General features: G+C 33.7%; 1 protein-coding gene across 2 annotated transcripts in view; it reads left to right on the top strand.

Annotated features, from left to right (window-relative positions):
- LOC150105508 (PAT complex subunit CCDC47) overlaps positions 1 to 20387 on the top strand; it is a 300186-nt gene that overhangs the window by 95493 nt on the left and 184306 nt on the right. For both annotated transcript variants that reach the window (XM_090394850.1, XM_090394851.1), the window contains exons 3-4: positions 2841 to 2957; positions 17892 to 18066. In XM_090394850.1, coding sequence (XP_090250976.1) covers positions 2841 to 2957; positions 17892 to 18066 — 292 coding nt within the window. The remainder of the gene's footprint in view (positions 1 to 2840; positions 2958 to 17891; positions 18067 to 20387) is intronic.

Here is a 20387-nt window from a genome sequence, read left to right as displayed (position 1 = left end):
GGATGATTTCTGTTATTCAGCCTGATCAGATATTAGGATCTGAAGATCAGAAGCTGTAGTCAGACTATGGGAAGGAGGAATAGAAGCCATTTTGAATAGAAGACACTCTTGTGGTTCCAAAGGACATGCAGACTGGGAACTGGTGAGTAAAGGTTGTTCTGTGACTTGTATAAGGTTGTGATCTGAGTTATCAAGAGAACTGAGATCCACAGCGAGATTGTTGGGAAGAAATTAAGTGTGGTGGCAAATTGGAGGGGGTTGTCAGGTATTCTGGTAGGGAGATTGATGATTTGTGTTGGGTCATTGCTAATGGCAAACACCTTGGCACCCCTTTCTTCTTGATTGGTGAAACTGGAGAATGGAAACTAATTTGAGTTTTGGACATTGAAGATCCCAAGAAGGATAACCTCACTGTTAGGGTATTTTGCCTGTAGAAAGTCAAGCTTTAGAGAGAGAGAGAGAGAGAGAGAGAGAGATGGTCAGAGTGGTTGAAATAGTTTGGGGAGAGAGCGATAGAGAAAATTTTCAGCCAAAGCAGATAAATTGGCTGAGCAGGGGGAGGATTTGTAGCTTTGCAATCTCAGGCATGGTACATCAATTCTGATGAATGCACAAGTGCTGTCCGTATGGTGGAAATAACTGTGTAATATTTAGTTAAGACAGTTAAGGTGGATAGTGGTTGTTGGAGTTCTGATAAGAATAGTTGTGGCATAGATGGCTGCTGTAGTAAGTGGTGGTGCACATCTTTTATATTGCTCTTTAGGCCATGGATGTTAGTGAAGTGAATGCAGAAACGTTTTTTTGTTGTTGTTGTTTTATGATTTTTTTTTTTTTTTTTTTTAATAATTTTTTTAAACCTTTTGTGGGAGAATTGTGATCCACATGTATTTCTTTGGGTTGTGATCTATTATATGTGTGTAGGAAGAGATAAAAAGGAAATGAGACATGCAATGAGAGATGAAAGACTTACAAACATCCCACCCCACATAGAGGGAACCCGATCTCCTGTCTATGCATGGCCTTGGCAGTTCTCTTCCCCCCCCTTTTTTTTAGTCACTGTATTTGTTCTCCCTCCAGTCACGAACTGGCAAAATAAGTGGCTGCAGGAGTTGATGCTAATTGGGCAGGAAGCTTCTGGATTCATTACTGGTTTGGTCCCATGCATGAAATCACTGGCCGGCCTGTAGAGCCATTTTACTTCTGTTCCCTCGAATGGTGTGTGTGTGGGGGGGGGGGGGGGGAGACAAACCTTTCTCTAGTGACCATACATGGCTTCATTCACTTCGAACTTTTAATAAGCAAGGTGGTGGTATTTCACTTTGATTGAAAGACATACCACCTAGAGGTTCTGGTCGGCATTTCCTCTGACTAGGGAAGGTATACATTTGCAACTGCATTATTCGGCTAGTTTGTCAGAGCCCCTGTTTGTGGAAACAGGCTATATAGTGGGGGATGATGTGACTGCAAACATGTAGTAGTTAATGCTTTATGTTTTAGTATACTTGTGACAAAGAACCTAATATCCTCTGGGGAAGGGTGGCATAATCGTTTTTAAATGCTTAAGCCATGAAGCATTAAATATGAAAAAATTGGAAATATATTGAATCGATTCAATAGATTGAATCTGTATTTTGATCCTATTACAAAATCCTTATTGATTGGTGTAATTTAATGTACTAAATTGTATTAACTTTATAAAGTGCATTTTTTTTGTTTAAAAAAAATATTAAATGTCTTAATAAATTTTGGTGGAAATTACAGTGTCTTGTTGACAAAAATATCTTTATTAATTGATTTGACAGTGTTTTGGTCCCTCTACACTTACAGTAATCTGCCATTTATCTGACCTTCAAAACAATAACCCTTCACTTAACAGATTCCTTCAATGTCAATCCTTATCTGCACCTCACACATGCCACCGATGTGCTGCTGCTGTAGGGTTTTTGTACCTTGTGTAGGATTTTATATATATATATATATATATATATATATATATATGTATAATATAACTTTTGATAGAGCATCAGGTAATTGTACTTTAATTATCAGAATTTGCTATTCTGATAATTGAAGGGTCAATTAAGTGGTAAATTACTGTACTTTAAATGTGATTGTGTGAGAGTCAATAATACTGTCTTGTTTATTTTAGATTTCACTTCTTAAGTGTTTGAAATGTTGAAAGTTTTCCACTTGGTTATATTATAAATTAAAGATGCCAAGAAATTATATTCTCGGTTTCATTATTTATCCAAATGTAAGCAAGCTTAAGTTTGTGCATGAAGTGACTTATGACCGAGCAACTTGTATGTAGAGGCTAATGACTTCACATTAATTGCATTAGTATCCCATAATGCAATGCACATATCCTTACAAAGATGTATAATGCTATGCATTATGGGAAGGGCCACTACCCAGACCATTTTCGACCTTTATTGAATCTCATCAGTGAGAGCCAGACTCAGATGATACCAAGGTGGATAAAGGATGAAACCAAGAATATAATTTCTTGTTATCTTTAATTTATAACACTTCTTAAGTTGTAAGTAATATGTGTAAATAATAAAGTATAAATAATAATGAATTACATATGTTTGTATTTTTGATTCCCCAGCTATATAATTATGAATATCTGATTATATTAATTGCCTGATTTTTCATTAATCGGAGTAAATGATCCAATCACCAGATAAGCAAAATTTGAAATCTTGATTTCAGGAATAAACCTGATTGAGATTGAAAGTTCCTTCTTAGTATTGCATATAGTCGTTGCATGTGTGTGTGTGTGTGTGTATTGATAATAAGCAGTTCTTTCTGTTAATATTTTTTATTACACTTTTTAGGAAGAAGGCGAAGAAGAATTTGATCATTTTCAAGATGAAGAGGAATTTGAAGGGTTAGACCAGGAAACGCCATTGTCCAAAGGAAAGACTGAAAAACCAGATTTAAAAATTACTAAGGTTATTTGAAAATTATTCTTAATAGACATGTAACACACCATTTAATTCACTGAAGTATACCAACTTAAAATTTGTAAATTAGTATTTATTGAGAGTTTGTGAAGATGATATATGATATATGTCGGATAGAGTGTAGGAATGATGTGTGGATCGAATGGAGGAAAGTGTATTGCTGATAGCAGTATACTTGTAGTAAAATTTCAACAAACAAAGAAGTTCAGCAGAAAAGTAAGGACATGGAAGATAGTACATTTGAAGCTGTTTAAGCTTCAAGCTGTGATATTAGTCGAAAAGAGCAAAATACAATATAGGCCAGGAGATGCAAAGGAAGAGATAGTTAGCTTATTAGCTCACTGAGTGCAGGAATGGTAATTATTTTAGGTAGACTACAACTATGGGAACATAGTGTTGATTGAGGAAAGGATACATTGGGTAAAGACACAGTATTTATGTATCTAAAAAAAATTTTGGACCTGAAACAACATGTTGATAGAAGTGACTAGAGTCTTGAGAGTTCTGGATTTGGTGGTGAGTATTAAGAGTTATGCTAATCCACGATAGTCACTCTCCTTCTTGGAGTTGGGGGAGTGATTGTAGTCTTGAATTGAGAGAGAGAGAGAGCTATGCTTGTGGAATTTTTATTTAAGAATTTTCAGCATGTTATGAAAAACTCAGGAAACAGCTTTGACAAGTACATAAGAAGCAGCAAGGGAAAGATGTTAGCACCTGTATTAGAAATGTAAAGGTATTTATTTAAATCAGGCAAAAGCTAAATGGATGACTAATATCATTCAGCATGAACGGGGCGGGGGGGGGGGAGAATGTGGAAGGAATATAAAGAGAAAGTGATCAGTATGTTCATGAGCAGAACATAATATAGAGACATAAAGAGTGACCAGTGTTCTAAGGAAGGCAAAATCAAATTTTGAGTGTACATTAGCTGAGCAGGCTAAAGGAAAGCCCAAAGAATTATTTCACTGTGTAGTGAGTAAGAGGAAGAATGAATTTGGCAGAATAAAATTCAAGAATGCTGTGATGGTAAAAGGGGAATGGGGCAGATGATCACTTTACAAGTGTATATCATCCAAGGAGACATTGCAGTGACATACGAGACATGGACAGATGAGAAATAGAGGTAGGTTAATTGGAGGTGTTTACAATATTACAAAATTTTGTTCTGAGTATTGCCATGGGATTGGTGATATGGATATCTTGCAAGATGATAGCATGGACAAAAGATCATAGTTGCAAGTTTAATGCTATAAAGTGCAAGGTTGTGTACTTATTGATGAAAAGATCAAGAAATCAATGAGGTTTGAGATTGGGAGTATTGAGTGGATTTCAGGTTCATTTAGTATATTGCAAAAGTGGGCAAAATAACTCAAAGGATCTCTTGGATGCTGAAGAACACATTTACAAGTTGAGATAAGAAATTTATTAGTTCTCTTTATTATATATTATGACTAGAATTGAACCAAAGTTTTGTCACTTGATGGGTGCGACATGTCCTGTCATTTTTTCAACTGCCCTATGGAACCAATTAGAATTCTTATTTGGACTACAAAATTTGATCTTTTCTGATGTGTTTATGTATATGAAGATAAGGGTGTGGCTACAAATTATAGACCAGTCTATATATTTGGAATTGTGGTGAAGGTGCTAGAGAGAGAGAGAGAGAGAGAGAGAGAGATTGGTGACAAATAGGATATAGAAATGGGTTGAAAACAGCAGTATTCTTTGTGATTATTAGTATGGGTTTGTTAAAGGAAGATCACATTTTATTAACTTACTTATATACTATAACAAGTTGACTGATGTCTTGGACAAGGGAGATGCAAAATATACAGTTGTATACTTTGATTTTGCAAAAGCTTTTGATAGACTGCCACATGGATCAGAAAGTTGTTTATAGGGATGCAGTATCCCCAAAAGAGGAAAGTCACAAGTAGCGTGCTGCAGGAGTCAATTTTGGCACCATTGTTGTTCGATTCATATATTAATGATATTGGGATGGGTTTAACTAGTGATATGCAGCTGTTTGCAGATGATACAAAATTGAGAAGAGTAATGCAGAGTCTAAGCAGATGTTAGCCTTACAGGAGAATTTGAATAGATTGCATGAATAGGTAGGTAAATTGAACTTTCAGTTCAATGTTGCAAAGTGTAAGTTTTGAAATTTGGTAAGCTTGGTGGGGAATCTTTAAAGGAAATAGAGGAGATGATGTCCACCACCACTCCCTAGATCTAATATTCATTAGATCTAGGGCGTAGTGGTGGACAAGAACCAGAAATTAAGGAGACACATTGCACAAGTTGTGAAGACGTCATATCGGATAATGGCAATGATTGCAGAGGACCTGACATGCAGAAATAAAGAGGTTATGATGCCATTGTATAAGGCATTGATCAGACTTCATATGAATTATTGTACACAGATTTGGTCACTGGATTTCCATGATGACGAGGATATGTTAGGGTTCAGAGAAGATTTACAAAGGTGGTCTGTGGAATGTGGAGTATACAAAGATAGATTGAGGGAATGTAAATTGGAGGGGAGGGAATATGATTGAGACATATAAGTTAGTTAGGGATTGTTATTAGGTTGACATGGAAGAGATTTTTTATAGAAGGGAAGTGGGGAGCTAGAACAAGAAGTCATCGGTGGAAACAGTATAAAGATGGTGTGAGTAGAGGAGTGAGGAACAGGTTTTTTGTGTGGAGAGTGGTTGGTGAGTGGAATGCATTGCCTGAGTGTGTTGTGAATGTAGTTCAAGTGAATCAGTTTAAGGCATGGTTTGATGAGCAGCATCGTGTGTGAGATAGTGTATGTGTGTACCTCTTACAATGAGTCTCTGACTCAGTGCAGGTCAGATGTTAATAATAATGAAGATTACTGTCCACACATGGAATTTGGGTTTATGTTGTATTCATGGTTATGTCCACAGACAGATGTTTAACCGATCTTCAAAATAAATTAAAAGCCTTTTGGTATTTTATTATATCTATTAAGCAGACTTCACGATGATGAGTTTTACTCTTTTCTTCATTAAATTCCTCAGTGTGTGTACAGGATATTATGATAATACTACATGAAAAAGTTACATTGTTACTAACTTCTTATCGACAATTTTCCTCCAAATTAATCTGTTATCATTCAAGACTCCAGTATTATCAGATGTTATATTTGTTTTCTAAGGTACTTTACTGCATCCTGCATATATATCTTGGTCTTTTGCTAAGTCTTTTTCCTGCCATCCTGGCAAAGAGCATTTTGTTTTGCTAATCTTTCTTATCCTATTGTGTTTTAAGTCTCTAAAATTAACTCTGCTAACACATTCCTGAATGCATTACTTCCTTATTTTTAATATGATACTATCATCTGTTCACTCCCCTAAGCTTTCTCAGAACCTCTCATATCTGTGGTCTTTAACATTTTGGTCAATCATTTTATTTCTACCCTAGCTCTCATGTCTGTAAGTTAAAATTAGTTTGAACACTGCCTTATATACAGCTAATTCAGTGTCTTTAATATTTCTCAGTTAATCCATATGCATTTATTAATTTGACTTCCTACCATACCAACTTTGTTGATTCTGCTGTCTATTTCCATATTTAATTTGCATCTCCACTAAAAATTGCGCTTAGATAGCTGATTTCTTTTACGTGTTCTGTAGTTTCTCCATTTCAAATGCATTTAATGTGTTCAATGTTTCTACCTATTTTGAGTGTCTCAGTGTCTTCCCTGCGAAAGCAAGTGTTCTCTGCCAGGTTGGCAGGAAAACGACCCAGAGGAAGACCAAGATATAGGTGGATTGATACTGTACAAAGTGCCTTAGACGATAGAAATATAAGATCTGATAATGTTGGAGTCTTGACAAGTAACAGAATGATTTGGAGGAAAATTGTAGATAGGAAGTTAGTAATGATGTAAGTTTTTCATGTAGTACTATCATATCCTGTACACCCCTTGAGGGTACATGTCAGGAATTTGATGATGATGAAATATACAAAATCAAAAATAACTAATTACATAAAATACGGTCGTCGTGCATCTGGCAACCATCAAATCGAGACCAGCCATTAAAACAAAAAGAAATCTGGAGCATTTCTCGCGGGAAAAGTTCAGACTTTCTCTGATTGGTAGCTTCCCAATTACCGTCATGGCATTTTCCTGTGTGTCAAAACATATTGACTTTTGACTTTGTTTTTCTCATGCAGTACTGAGAATGTCTTGTAATTAACCAGTTGACAACTTTATTCAATTTATTTTTTTAAATGACAGGTTGTAGTGAAAAGTGTAAAAGAAGTGGTGAATGTGCTCTGTTTTGTGAAAAATGGACAGAACTATACTTTTTTATTGAAATTAATGACAAGTGATTTCTCTTATTTGTAACGAACATGTTACAGTTTACAAAAAATATAATCTTGAACGACATTATTTGAGTAAGCATAAGAAATATGAAAATTTAAAAGGATCAGAACGTTAGACAAGATAGCAACTTTGAAAGAAAATATAATCAAAAGCCAATCTTTTTTTAAAAAGCTTATTCAGGAAAGACCATCAGTAACTCAAGCTAGTTATGCATTGTGTGTACAGATTGCTAAAAAACTTAAAACCCATAATGAAGGTGAGTTTGTGAAAGATTGCATCCTTACTGCCGTTGAGATTTTATGTCCAGAAAAACTGAGTTTGTTTAAAAAATATTAGCCCATCAAGAAGAACTGTTTCTGACCATATTAAAGATATTGCTGATGACATCCAAACTTCTTTGAAAGTAGATTCAGCAGAATTTGTGTTTTATTCATTAGCCATTGATGAGACTACTGATCTGTCAAATACTGCACAAATGGCTATATTTATACGGGGAATAACTACAGATTTCAATATACGAAAAGAATTTCTTGCTTTAAAATCAATGAAGGGAACAACTAAAGGTGAAGATTTATTTGAAATGGTCAATTCAGCATTAAAGGATTTTGATTTACTGTATGAAAAACTGAGTGGTCTCACTATAGATGGTGCTCCATCCATTGTAGGTTGTGAAAAAGGGCTCATGGCTCTGATTAAGAATGAATTTAAGAAATGTCAATTGAACCCAAATACTTTAATTGTGTGCCACTGCTTCATTCATATGGAAAATCTATGTGCAAAGTTACTCAAGATGAACAGTGTCATGAACGTAGTAACAAAGGCCATTAATTTGATAAAAAGTAAAGGGTTGAACAACAGGGAATTAAAAGAATTTTTGCAAGATCTTGAAGCCGAATATGGGGACTTATTGTACCATTGTGAAGTTAGGTGGCTAAGTAGAGCTCAAATGCTCAAGCGATTTTATGAACTTAAAGACGAAGTGAAAATTTTCTTGGATATTAAAGATATCCCTATTATAGAATTGGAGGATGAAAAGTTTCAAACTGATTTAGCATTTTTAGTAGACATAACTAGTCATTTGAATAATCTAAATTTGAAATTACAAGGCCCCAATCAGCTATTGACCTCTTTGCTCATTCATATCAAGAGCTTTGAATCGATGCTTCAATTATTTCTTACCCAACTGAAAAAAAAAAACGTTTGACACATTTTTCAAAATTAAGAGAACACAATCCAAAATCAACAAGTGAGTATGTTGATGAGTGATAAAGTGTTTTGAATCAATTTCAAAGGAGATTTGAAGATGTAAAAAATCAAAGAATTGAGTTACAAATATTTGAAACATCTTTTGATATACTCCCTGAGGAAGCTTCCGATTCTTTGCAATTAGAGTTGATTGATTTGCAGTGTGATAACACTTTGAGATCAAAATTTAGTAATCTGCCTATATTGGACTTTTACAAATCTATTGATTCTGAGAAATTCCCTTTAAAAAATAACGCCTTGAAAATAGCTTCTCAGTTTTCTACTACTTATCAATGCGAGCAATTTTTTTTCAAAATTAAGTCTGGCAAAAAATCGCCTTCGTACAAGACCCACTGACGAAAATCTCACCAATGAACTACGAGTAGCCATCTCATCAAGGGTGGCTAATATTCACAAAAAAAGCAGTTTCAGCCTTCTCACTAAAAAATTTAAGATTAAAGGTAAGCTTCATTAACTTTGATGAAATGTTTATTATGCTATTATTGCTTTAATAAACTTCTCAGTTAAAATAAATATCATTTTTTAAATAAAATAAATATAGCCTTTGCTTGATTGTTATAATTATATATCTACACAATTGTAATTAAAAGATACCATATCAGATGAGAATGTTGCACATTTACTTGTTGAGATATATATATTGCACACTACATACACTATATATATAAGAGTTAAAATTTGCCAGTTGCCTGCGGAAGTTTTTAAATTAGCAAATTTTCGCCCTCGATACTAAAAAGATTCCCCACCCCTGATCCAAAACATCCAAATAGTTTTCACTTTTATCTAAACAATGGTGAAATTCAGAAGTACAACAGATAAAAAAGCCCAAAATAAAGCATAAGGTATGTTCTACAAATACTTCATTACATGATACTTAATTGCAAATGTCTGCCATCGAGCAAAAGGACTTGTTGATCCAATTCACATCTTTTGCTGCCATATCAACAAACACAAGAAGGTCTGTAACAAAATATGGAAAACAGATAGATATTCCCTTCACCCATCTTTGATCCTGGAACAAAATGGATGTGCAGTTGCTCATTCAACCACGTAAAAGATATGCTTGGGGAGAGTTTTGCCAAAATATTCAGCAATATTCTTTTACACCACAGAATTCTCTGCTGTAAAAAGCAAAGCAAAAAATCTAATATTCTGTTCACTTTGAACAATCTGTGGAGGACTATAGTTCATGAAAGAAGAACTGTAAGCTGCTTTGCTTCACTGACCACCTGTTAGTGAAGGCCAGATGATATCTGTTATGAGATGGCTCAAATCTGTGGATCAGATTTGAGATGGCTCAATTTGTTCTATTTATTCAACATAAATTTCTGGAATCTTGGCAAATGGCAATTATTATTGTCATTGCAAAGCTAGGTAAAGATTCACGAATTGCCATCCAATTGTTCTGCTTGCTTCATAATCTTTGAAAAAAATGGTTAACTCTAATCTTTTTTGGTTTCTCGAGCGCAACAATTTTTTTTTTTTTTTCAACAAACATTCTTGCTTCTGAAAACATTCTACACTAGATTCTTTAATCTGGCCAGTAGCATCCATCAAAGTTGCTTTTTTAAAACATGAGCACTTTGTGTTGGTTTTCTTTGACTTGGCAAAAGCATATGTTACAGTATGGAAGTTTGGCATATTTGAAAGTCCTGCACAACTGGTCTTAGAGGACATCCTCTTAGGATGCAGTCCTCTTGACCCTTTCTCTAAGAAGTGGGGGTCCCATATGGTTCTGTATTTAGTGTCACACTATTTGCTGTCAAAATTAACTTGATAACAGAAAACATCTTTGTCCAACTATAAGTAATGCTCTCTCTCTCTATGGAAAACTATTATCTTTTTGTCATTTTGGCAATATGAGTGTAATAGAAAGACTTGCAGCAAGAAATCAACCATCTTTCAAATGGGTTCAGATTTTTCACCATGGAAAACTGTTTATTTGCATTTTTGTCACAAACATGATCTTTATCCTGATACATCTAAGACTAGGACAAAAGATAATCCCAATTGCAATGGATACAAGTTTCTTGGAATTCATGTTCAACAAAAAAAAACTGACATTTCTGCCTCATATATGTCAGCTGTGAGATAATGGTCAAAGAAAGATGAACATCTTTTGCACCGTAGCCTGCACCTCCTTTGGTGCAGATGTTTGTTGCTTTGCTTATTTCAATCACTTATCACATCAAGACTCGATTATAAGTCTCGAGTCTATGCATCTGCAAGATATGTTATGCTTCATTAGCTCCAGTTCGCTATCAGAGTTGAAACTGGAGCATTTTGAACATCACCTATACATAAATACTAAAATTATTTGTGTAGGAAAAGTATCCTGCATTAATTTTGCAAACAAAGTGAAGGTAAGGTGTTGCAATGGATTCTGTTATCTCTCCACCTCAACCAAGTATTAAGGTCATTTAGAAAAGCATATACTTAAATACCTTCTCTCCCAAGCTTTCAATATGCTTTGATATGTAGATGGCATTACAAAGCCTTTCATATATGTTCATTTTATTTCAGAAAATTAATTCAGTCTGTTAAATTAGAATACATCAGTCACCATCCATTTCTGAATGCTCATCCAAAGCCTACCTACTGATAGTCTTAAATTTTCAGCATACAGGAAGAAAACAAGTACAGGGCAATAGATACATTGATGCTATTTCTTATCATCATCCGTCTCAGGAGTTGGGCATCATCAAACCTTACTGCATTGTGCATACTTTGTATGGTCCACTGACCCTCTTCTGAAAGCAGACTTATCTTTCATTATAGCCACTTTCATCTCCAGCAGCTATCAAAGTCATTGATTGTCACCAAAGTAATTGATAATTTTAGCTGTTATTCCATTCCTTTTTCAGAGGAATGTCCATTCTTACATATAATTTCTTTATATGAAAGGCTTGCCAGACTTCTTGCTTGCCAAATTATCCTCAAACTCTTTTTCTGTTCTGTCATATCCACAAACTGAATTTATTTTTACACTTTCCTAAAGATAAATATTCTCTTACAGGTCAGTCTGATCAGATACATCTAGAACATCAGGATTACACCCAACTTTGTGATTGTGATAAATCAGGTCTTGATATATTTACTAGACACACGATTCACTGGAATAAAGCTATGGTTTTTATATAGGAGCCGATTTTTATTAGAAAAATTGTGTGAAGAAAGCTGTGAAGCCCACATTCATCATCATATACTTTACAAAAATGACACTCTTACAAACTTTTCCAGTTTTGGGAAGTTATCTTATTCAATACTCATGATTGTGTTCAGTAATTTATTAATTACTGAACACAAATTAATTGTTATTAATTTCAGTGTCGTTCTTGAATTTTAGTAGTTATAGATCTTGCAGTTGATACCATTATATTGTGCCCTATTAACTGTCTACATTGAGAATGATTGTGTTTAGTAATTTATTAATTATAGAAATTTCAGTGTCTTTTCCTTGAATTCCAATACAGGATGGCCCATAAGTTAAGGGATTTAAACATTTAATAACTTTTATTAATTATTTTTATTCTTTTTGTTTTAGTCATTTTATAACTTTTATAACATTAATATAAAATTGATATGAATGTTTATTATATTATTAATAGTCCGTGCAGTTAGCCTAGTGGCTGTGCACTTTGCAATTTTATATAAAATATAAAATTTTATAACATTAATAACTTTTATTTATTAATTATTTTTGTTCTTTTTGTTGTAATGAAATATAGAACCTGGAAATTTTTTTTTTTTATTAGTTATGAAAAACTACATCACCTTGTGCTAATTCTGTGTGCTAAACTGAGACAAATTGCTTGCTGAGCACTCTGTCATCAAACCATGTAATTCATGCCTGCACAAAGAAATCATTGGATCATACATTAGTATAGTTCAGTGGATATGTAACCATTTACTAAGCTACAAGTAAATACAGGCATTATTAGTTGGTTGTTTATATTTTTCAATAAATCTTACCTTTTCAAGTTTTTTGAATTATTAAACATTCTCTTTAGAGCAAATTTGTATTTATTGATGGGCATAATTTATTGGATACATATAATGCTGCAAATGTAAATTATTAGCATTTCATTTGTCTCCGATGACATGTTTCTATTCATAATTATTTTTCGTGTGTAAATGTATGAATAACGCAGTCCAACACAATTTTTGCTGACTTTTATATGAGACTTGTTTTTTACTAATTTGGGTGCGCTGATTTCAAATATCAAACCCATTTTTCTCTATCACATCAGGTTTTTCCTCTATGGCATTTTCTTTTTTGCTAATTTGTAAGTTTTTGATAGTTTTAAGGAGGCAGTACTATTTAGAGGATCAAAAAAAATCGATTTTTTAATATTATTTTCTGAAAGTATGTACTTTTAAAAATCTGTTCCTAACTTTTTAACAAGAAATTCGAAAAATTCCCGAAGATATAGCCTATCATTCAAAGCGGTGCGCAGATCAGAATCGGAGCGCTCACCGCTCTCACTTGTTAGTAAACGAATAAATGCGTAAGACCCTGCAACGGCACGTACTGGCGCTTTAAATGCGAGAGAGAGGCTGATAATTAGATACATAACTACTTAACAATATTCATTAAAAATTACAAGAATATTTATAAAAAAATAACAATTTTACTTACACATGAGTTTCAGGGAATAAATTTTTGTTTGTAGCAATTTCTGCTGTTTGTTCTATTTTGGCAATCCCTTTGAATACTCCAACAGTAGTTGGCCATCATGTGAAAATCCCATCTTCCTTGGTACCGATCTTCCATAGTTTTTAAGTCTTGATGAAATCTTTCGCCTTGTTCATTGCTTACAGCACCTAAATTCTCGGGAACTCTATCAAGATGACTGTATAGGAAATGAGGCTTTATGCTCATGTTGCAACCTAGGCGCTGGAAATTTTCAAGCATTGTTTCCACTAGATCTTTGTAATTGCATGCTTTTTTGTTTCCAAGAAAATTATTCGCAAACATCGTAAACGAAGTCCAGGCCTCTTTCTCAATTTCGTTCATAGAGTTGATGAAATTTGGGTCTCTCATTAAAGTTCTAATTTGCAGTCCATCAAATACACCGGCTTTAATTTTTTCATAACTAAGTCATGGAAATTTTTCACATATGTATTGGAAACAGTCACCTTGTAAATCTAAAGCTTTAACATACTGCTTCATAAGACCTAGTTTGATGTGTAGAAGTGGAAAAATGATTTTTTCTCTGTCGATTAAAGGTTGATTTATAACAATCTGTTCTCCAACATTTAAGGATATTCTAAGAGGCCAATGTTTCTGACTCCAGTGTTGGTTTCTAGCTCGACTATCCCAGAAGCATAGAAAACAGGAAACTTTGTATATCCTCTTTGAAAGCCAAGTAAAAAGTTCACCATTTTAAGATCCACACAGATGATCCAGTTATGGTCTGTATATTTTAATAACTTCAGAACCTTTTTAATGTCCTCATATGTTTCCTTTAAGTGGACTGAATAGCCAGTAGGAATTGAGCCATATACAATTTTTACGTCAAAGTATGCAAAGTACACTTTCTTAACGAAATCAGTGATATTTGTCCTTTGACTGGGAACAGTAAAGCTGCCACAAATGTAGCAGAAGGAATCTACACTATTGACACAATTTCGAGTAGTAGACATGATGTATTTTCTTCACTGCTGACTAACATGCAATTAACAAGACAAAAAAAAAACCAGACTTTATTGAAACGTTATAAGCGCTCATCATACTTTCACGATCCATTAATGATTGACTGATTTCGATCGTTCTTTGCCTGCTATGACGCATATAGCATTCATTTGTTTTAGGCAGTTGTCATCGCCTACTTTTCATCACCTAAATGTATTAGGTCGGTTATCGGCCTCTCTCGCATTCAAAGCGCCAGTACGTGCCGTTGCAGGTTCTTACGCATTTATTCGTTTACTAATAAGCGAGAGCAGTGAGCGCTCAGATTCTGATCTGCGCACCGCTTTGAATAATAGGCTATATCTTCGGGAATTTTTTGAATTTCTTGATAAAAAGTTAGGAACAGATTTTTAAAAGTACATACTTTCAGAAAATATTAAAAAATCGATTTTTTTGATCCTCTAAATAGTACTGCCTCCTTAAAACTTACAAATTAGCAAAAAGAAAATGCCATAGAGGAAAAACCTGATGTGGTAGAGAAAAATGGGTTTGATATTTGAAATCAGTGCACCTAAATTAGTAAAAAACAAGTGTTAGATCATAATCAGCAGAAAAAAATTTTTTTTTTTGTTGGCCAGTGTAATCATTCATACTTGGTTCAAGTTTCATAAAAGCTCATATAGTAGAATTCCTTATAGAATTTATTAATTTAAATATGTGAACCAAAAACGTAAAATATCCCTTAATAATTGTTTTCTAACAGATCGTGAAAAACGATTCCCCCCCCCCCCATCTGTACAATTTTGGTTTCAGTGTCAGACATGACACATGCACACCTGAGACAAATTCTTGTATCCCAACTTACGAGCAGCTATAGCCCAAGATGATTTATTCCTGCCCATCATGAACATGTTAACTTATCAGTCTAATTGAAAGTTCTGAGAAAAATGAGAAAAATTAAGGAAGCAAATTGACTGCACGTATCATATCAAAATCATATGATGCATGCAGGTATCATGAAACAAATTGCCATTGTTAGCATTTAGGAATGTGTAAGCAGATCTAATCTCATTTAAAAAAATGGGAGAAGTGTTTGATACCCTGCTAGTAGGAAAAAGACCCATAGTTGATTGATGAAGTTAGCATGCCTTAGAAGATAGAACATTTTTGACACCAGGTTCATCATCATCATAGTTTATTCACAGTATGAACAATGTGAAAAGGGAAAAGAGACTTGCATCAAAAATTAAAGATTGCAAATTATGATCTTCCGAATCTCTCTATCTTGAGCTAACTTGTAGATGTCAGATGGAGTTTTGCAATTCAGTCTATTGATAGTTTCACAGATCTATTGCCAAAATTGTTTTCATGGTCTTCCTCTATGGCAGTTGCCATCTTCTGGTTTGTACGGGATGAGGAATTCTAAAAAAGGAGAGCCCTGAGGGGTGTCTGAGTTGTAATTTTTTGAGTATATCGACAAGTGGTTCTTGTTTAGTCAAATTTAGCCCTGTAGAGTTAGTGACGTGGTCCATCCAAATGTATCCAAGGATCAGTCTGAGACCTGGTTAATAATGTAGTTAGTAGGTTAATCGTGTAATATTAACATCCTGTGAATTTAAGATTGTATTATTAAGAAAAACACACAGGAATATCATCTCTTACAATTGCAAACTCTGTTATATTGAACCTGCTCAATATATTAAAAAAAAAAAAAAAAAAAAAAAAAAAACTCCCTTTCAAGTCTTTTTAGCATCCATTCTATTTTAAAATATTCCTTCTAACAAATACTCTTATTCCACCCTAACAAATCGTTTCATTGGTTGTTGACTTTATGAGGATTGACAGTAATAGAATTGCCTATTATTTCTTCTGTGCATTGTTATTTAACTAAAGGTGGGTCATTGTAGCTTTCATGCAGAAATTCTTTATCAAGAATGAGAGATTTTTGTTGGTGTTTAAAAACTCTTAAGGTTTAATTATTCAGTATACATTTTAATTCACTTTTTTGTAATATTTAATGTGGAATGGTTGATTGTACTTTTGAAATCCATTTTTATTATCACAACTTCAATTATCTGGAAATCTCTGTTTTATATATCTATTTATTTATTTTAAAAATGAATTATCTTTGTTAACTTAATTAATGAAATGATTTAGTCAATTTATTCATCCTTCAGCATTAAATCAGTAAACTAGATTATCAAGGCAGTTCTGTTAGCTAAAACCAGTATGATTTCTGTATAATGTTGGTGAGATATTGAGATGTCTTAATATGAGTTCTGTAGATAATGAAAAGATAAATTTGCAAACGATTTCTTTGCTTTTGTTTCTTACAAAACACTGTTAACATAAACACTTAATTTCAAATAAATCATTGATGTATATTATTTAGGTGATGCAAACTTGTAAAGAATCATAACCATGGAACCAGATTAAGAAATTGCCAGTATATCTATACCATAATAATGTTTTTAGTGGCATAGTTTTGGAATCTCTATTTATGATTACTTAAATAAAAGAGCCAATAGGCTTCACTTCGGCGATGTAACATTATTTAAATTAAGGGGATATTAAATTCCACATTATTTCAAAGCAAATAAGAAACTCAAAGATCGGAATCAAAGAGTTTCATGCCAAATATAGTAAACTATAAAAATTTCGGCAGATTGTAGCGTAAGCTAAAGCACATAGTTCAACACTAGGGCAACTCGTTGCAAAGGTGGACAAAGTTCTGATCACTATTCTTAGGTCGAAACCAGTCTGGGTAATGACCTTCCACCATAATGTATAACATCATACATCTCCTAGGAGATGTGTTTTACATTATGGGTAATACTAAGAATAGTGATCAGAACTTTACCCACCTTTGCAAAGAGTTGCCCTAGTGTTGAACTATGTGCTTTAGCTTGCGCTACAATCTGCTGAAATTTTTATAGTTTACTATATTCGGCATGAAACTCTTTGATTCCGATTTTTGAGTTTCTTATTCGGCTTTGAAATAATGTGGGATTTAATATCCCCCTTAATTTAAAATCTATTTATGATGTTCCATAAAAAAGAATGGTAATGGTGATGGGAGAGAAGTAACAGCTGATATCATCATTCTGCCCGTAAAAGTATCATACTTAGACTGTAACAGCTGAAAAAAAAATAAAAATGTGTTTGAATCTAAATGCATAGATTCCATTTGCATCCATAAAAGTTGGTTACTATTAAAAATAAAGAGCCATAGTATAAGAAATAATGCTGGATCAAATATCCACTTGATTTTTTATAGTAAGTTGGTTACTACTTTTATTTATCTATTAAGTAAAAAGTACTGACCTGTTACTGATTGACCATTTCAACATTTATATTGAGTCACCCTATTTTGTGCGCACACATAAATTTTGTACTGCATGTTCTTTTGCTTATGTTTAGCTAGTGAAATAATGTGAAATTGAGGTATTTCATATTTTTATTACATGTGTGTTATAATCCAAAAATGTGTATCATCTTGAATATGAGATTGCAACATTAAGGTTGGCTATTATACTAATTAAAAATAAATAGTAGTTTCTAGTTATTTGTGCAGTTTCCAGATTGTATACAATTAACTACTTTTGTTATTTATTCATGCAATTTTAAGTAAAACTAAGCATAGCAATTTTATTTGTACTGCTAGGTTCCACTTCATTTAAGAAGAAATTGGGAAAGTTTTTATTTGGAGTTTTTGATGATTGCAGGATTACTTGTATATTTTATTAATTTTGTTGCTGGCCGAAACAAAAATCAAAAGTTAGCAATAGCCTGGTTCAATTCTCATAAACAGCTTTTAGAAACAAATTTTGCCTTGGTTGGTAAGTAGAATGGCTTCATATTTTATGAACTTGTATTTCAATTTTTTCAACTTTCGAAAGAATAAATGAGTTACAAAATTTGTACCCACTTATTGTATTTTCTTGAAAGCTTTATAATAATGGGCTGTAGTCTTTGAGCAGTTTTATAGGGACCTCTTTCAGTTATTACTAGTTAATACAATTCTTTTTTTTAGCAGTAGTAACCAGTTTTATTTTCCATACATTCCCTTCTCTTCCTGTTTACCATATATAAGTGATAACTTTTGACAATATGGCTGGCATCTTGATGATACCTTAATGACTCATATTCAAGTACAATATTTAAATGAGTAATCAACTGAATGGAATATGAGTAACACTTTACAATCAGTGAAATTATTGGTTGTGAAATTGTTATAATTGACTTTGTTGTCAAGTTTACTCATATGGCGCATTATAAGTTCTATAATCTCTTCTGTGTGTGTGGGATTAATATTAATCTTGCATACTTCCTCCAAGAACAATGTTGTCAAATTGTACTTTGAGAGAGTTGGAGTAGTTATATATGGATTGGAGAAGGGATGGCATAGTTAATCGAGGAGTCTGGGAACCAGAGAACCACCAATAGCCAAAATGACAAAATAGGAAGGATAATAGCAATCTGTAAGAAAAAATAAAGCTTCCTCTTCTACATTCATTTTGTAAGTAGCTATGACTCAGTACCAACAATGTTTACTTTCTTTTATTGTTATGTAAATCTGACTTAAATTGTTCTAATGGAAACCTAATTATCATCTCTTTGTGATATATGTCGATCGCAGTTATGTTAACTGTGAGCTGTTGATGTTCCATATTCGGACATTTAATAAGAGTTACTTATTTGTCTTCTGTTGAAATTTTCGTGTATTAAATGCCATTATTTGTCATATTCATTAACTATAGTTTGTCTGTTTGTTTTGGATTTACAGCCAAAGCAGTTATGAGCCGGTGTACTTTGACTGTAAACTGGGTGTGCTCTTCTGCGTGATGAAAAACCAGAGTTTCTGGCAGAAAAAAACCCTGCCACCTCCATATGGGGACCAACTTTGCCTTCAATTGAGAAAGTTTTAAATCGTTTCTGGATGAAGGGTGCTATCGATACCAACTGAGTTATGGAGACTCTTAATTGTCATTTTTATAAACACATCATTCTTAGTCTGATATTAAATGCAGCAAGATTGCATTGTTTTTAAAGGTTGTTGTTAATATTTTATGTATTTCTATCTTAAATTTCTTATTTAGTTTTCGATGAATCAAAACAAGCACTATTTCATTGATTTATTCATTTTTTAATGAAACACATTCATTTTGTTTATCTGGCCATCCATTCTGTTCTTAACCAGGGAACACACTACAATATGATATGTGCATACAGTCACTACACAGAGTAATAAGTCTAAAGCATGGTAACCAAAAGTAAGCCTAAATAGTGCCTCTAGTGGACTAAAATGGGTATCCTTAGCTTTTTTTGCTAAAGTACAGAGGATGAGAGCTTCTCAAATTTGGAGCAGTTTCATTCAACCAAATTTATTGAGGTTTCAGTAGTTTCTTAAGTCACAAGAACAGATTCAAAGAATAGTCTCTCGTATTTATATTTGCCATGGTGGAGTTGAGTAGCCTTCTTCCAGCATATCTTGTCCAAAGCATGGTCAGCATATCCTGAGTTACTGTAATTGTGAAAGCAGATATAATCTTTATGTTTAGCGATTCTGATGTTGGCTATCCTACCTGTTTGGCCATAGTAGGTTAGTTTATAACTGCAAGGACCCGGTAAACACCTGGCCAGTCTCGAGACTGTGGCTGTCTTTGGCGGGGTGAATAAGGGAAGCCATTTTATATGGTCTGTAAGTGGGTTTAAGATTTTTTTTAGCTAGATTTTTAGATGTGCCATGGATATGCAGAATGGTGATAGTTTGGTGTAGTCTCTGTTCTGGAGAGAGAGAGAGAGAGTAAGGGGGCATAGTTTTGGGGATTTTAATATTTTTCAGATATGGTGGAGAATGTAATATTGGCTAAGCAGGTTTGGCATATGTGGCTCAGTGGAGAGGATGCTGTTATCAGAACTAATTAATTTATCCCTTGAGATTATTAAAAACCCTGTTATATAGCATTTTAATAATCTCATACTGGTAGGAAGGGTGTGTTAGCTGTTTGTGAATGTATCTACCTGTGTGTGTGTGTGTGATAGAGAGTTTTCTGTGAACAGAATGCCAGGGATCCATTAGGCTGGTATGTGATTAAAATGTCTAGGGAAGGGGAGACTATTGCTATTTTCCTTTGCTAAGGTGAACTGGATGTGTTAT

Source organism: Typopeltis vanoorti, chromosome 6 (assembly GCF_054136105.1).
Source record: "Typopeltis vanoorti isolate ZY-2024b chromosome 6, IOZ_Tvanoo_1.0, whole genome shotgun sequence".
Taxonomy (NCBI): domain Eukaryota; kingdom Metazoa; phylum Arthropoda; class Arachnida; order Uropygi; family Thelyphonidae; genus Typopeltis; species Typopeltis vanoorti.
Note: the sequence above shows the minus strand (reverse complement) of the source record. Positions and strands in the feature narration are given on the sequence as shown.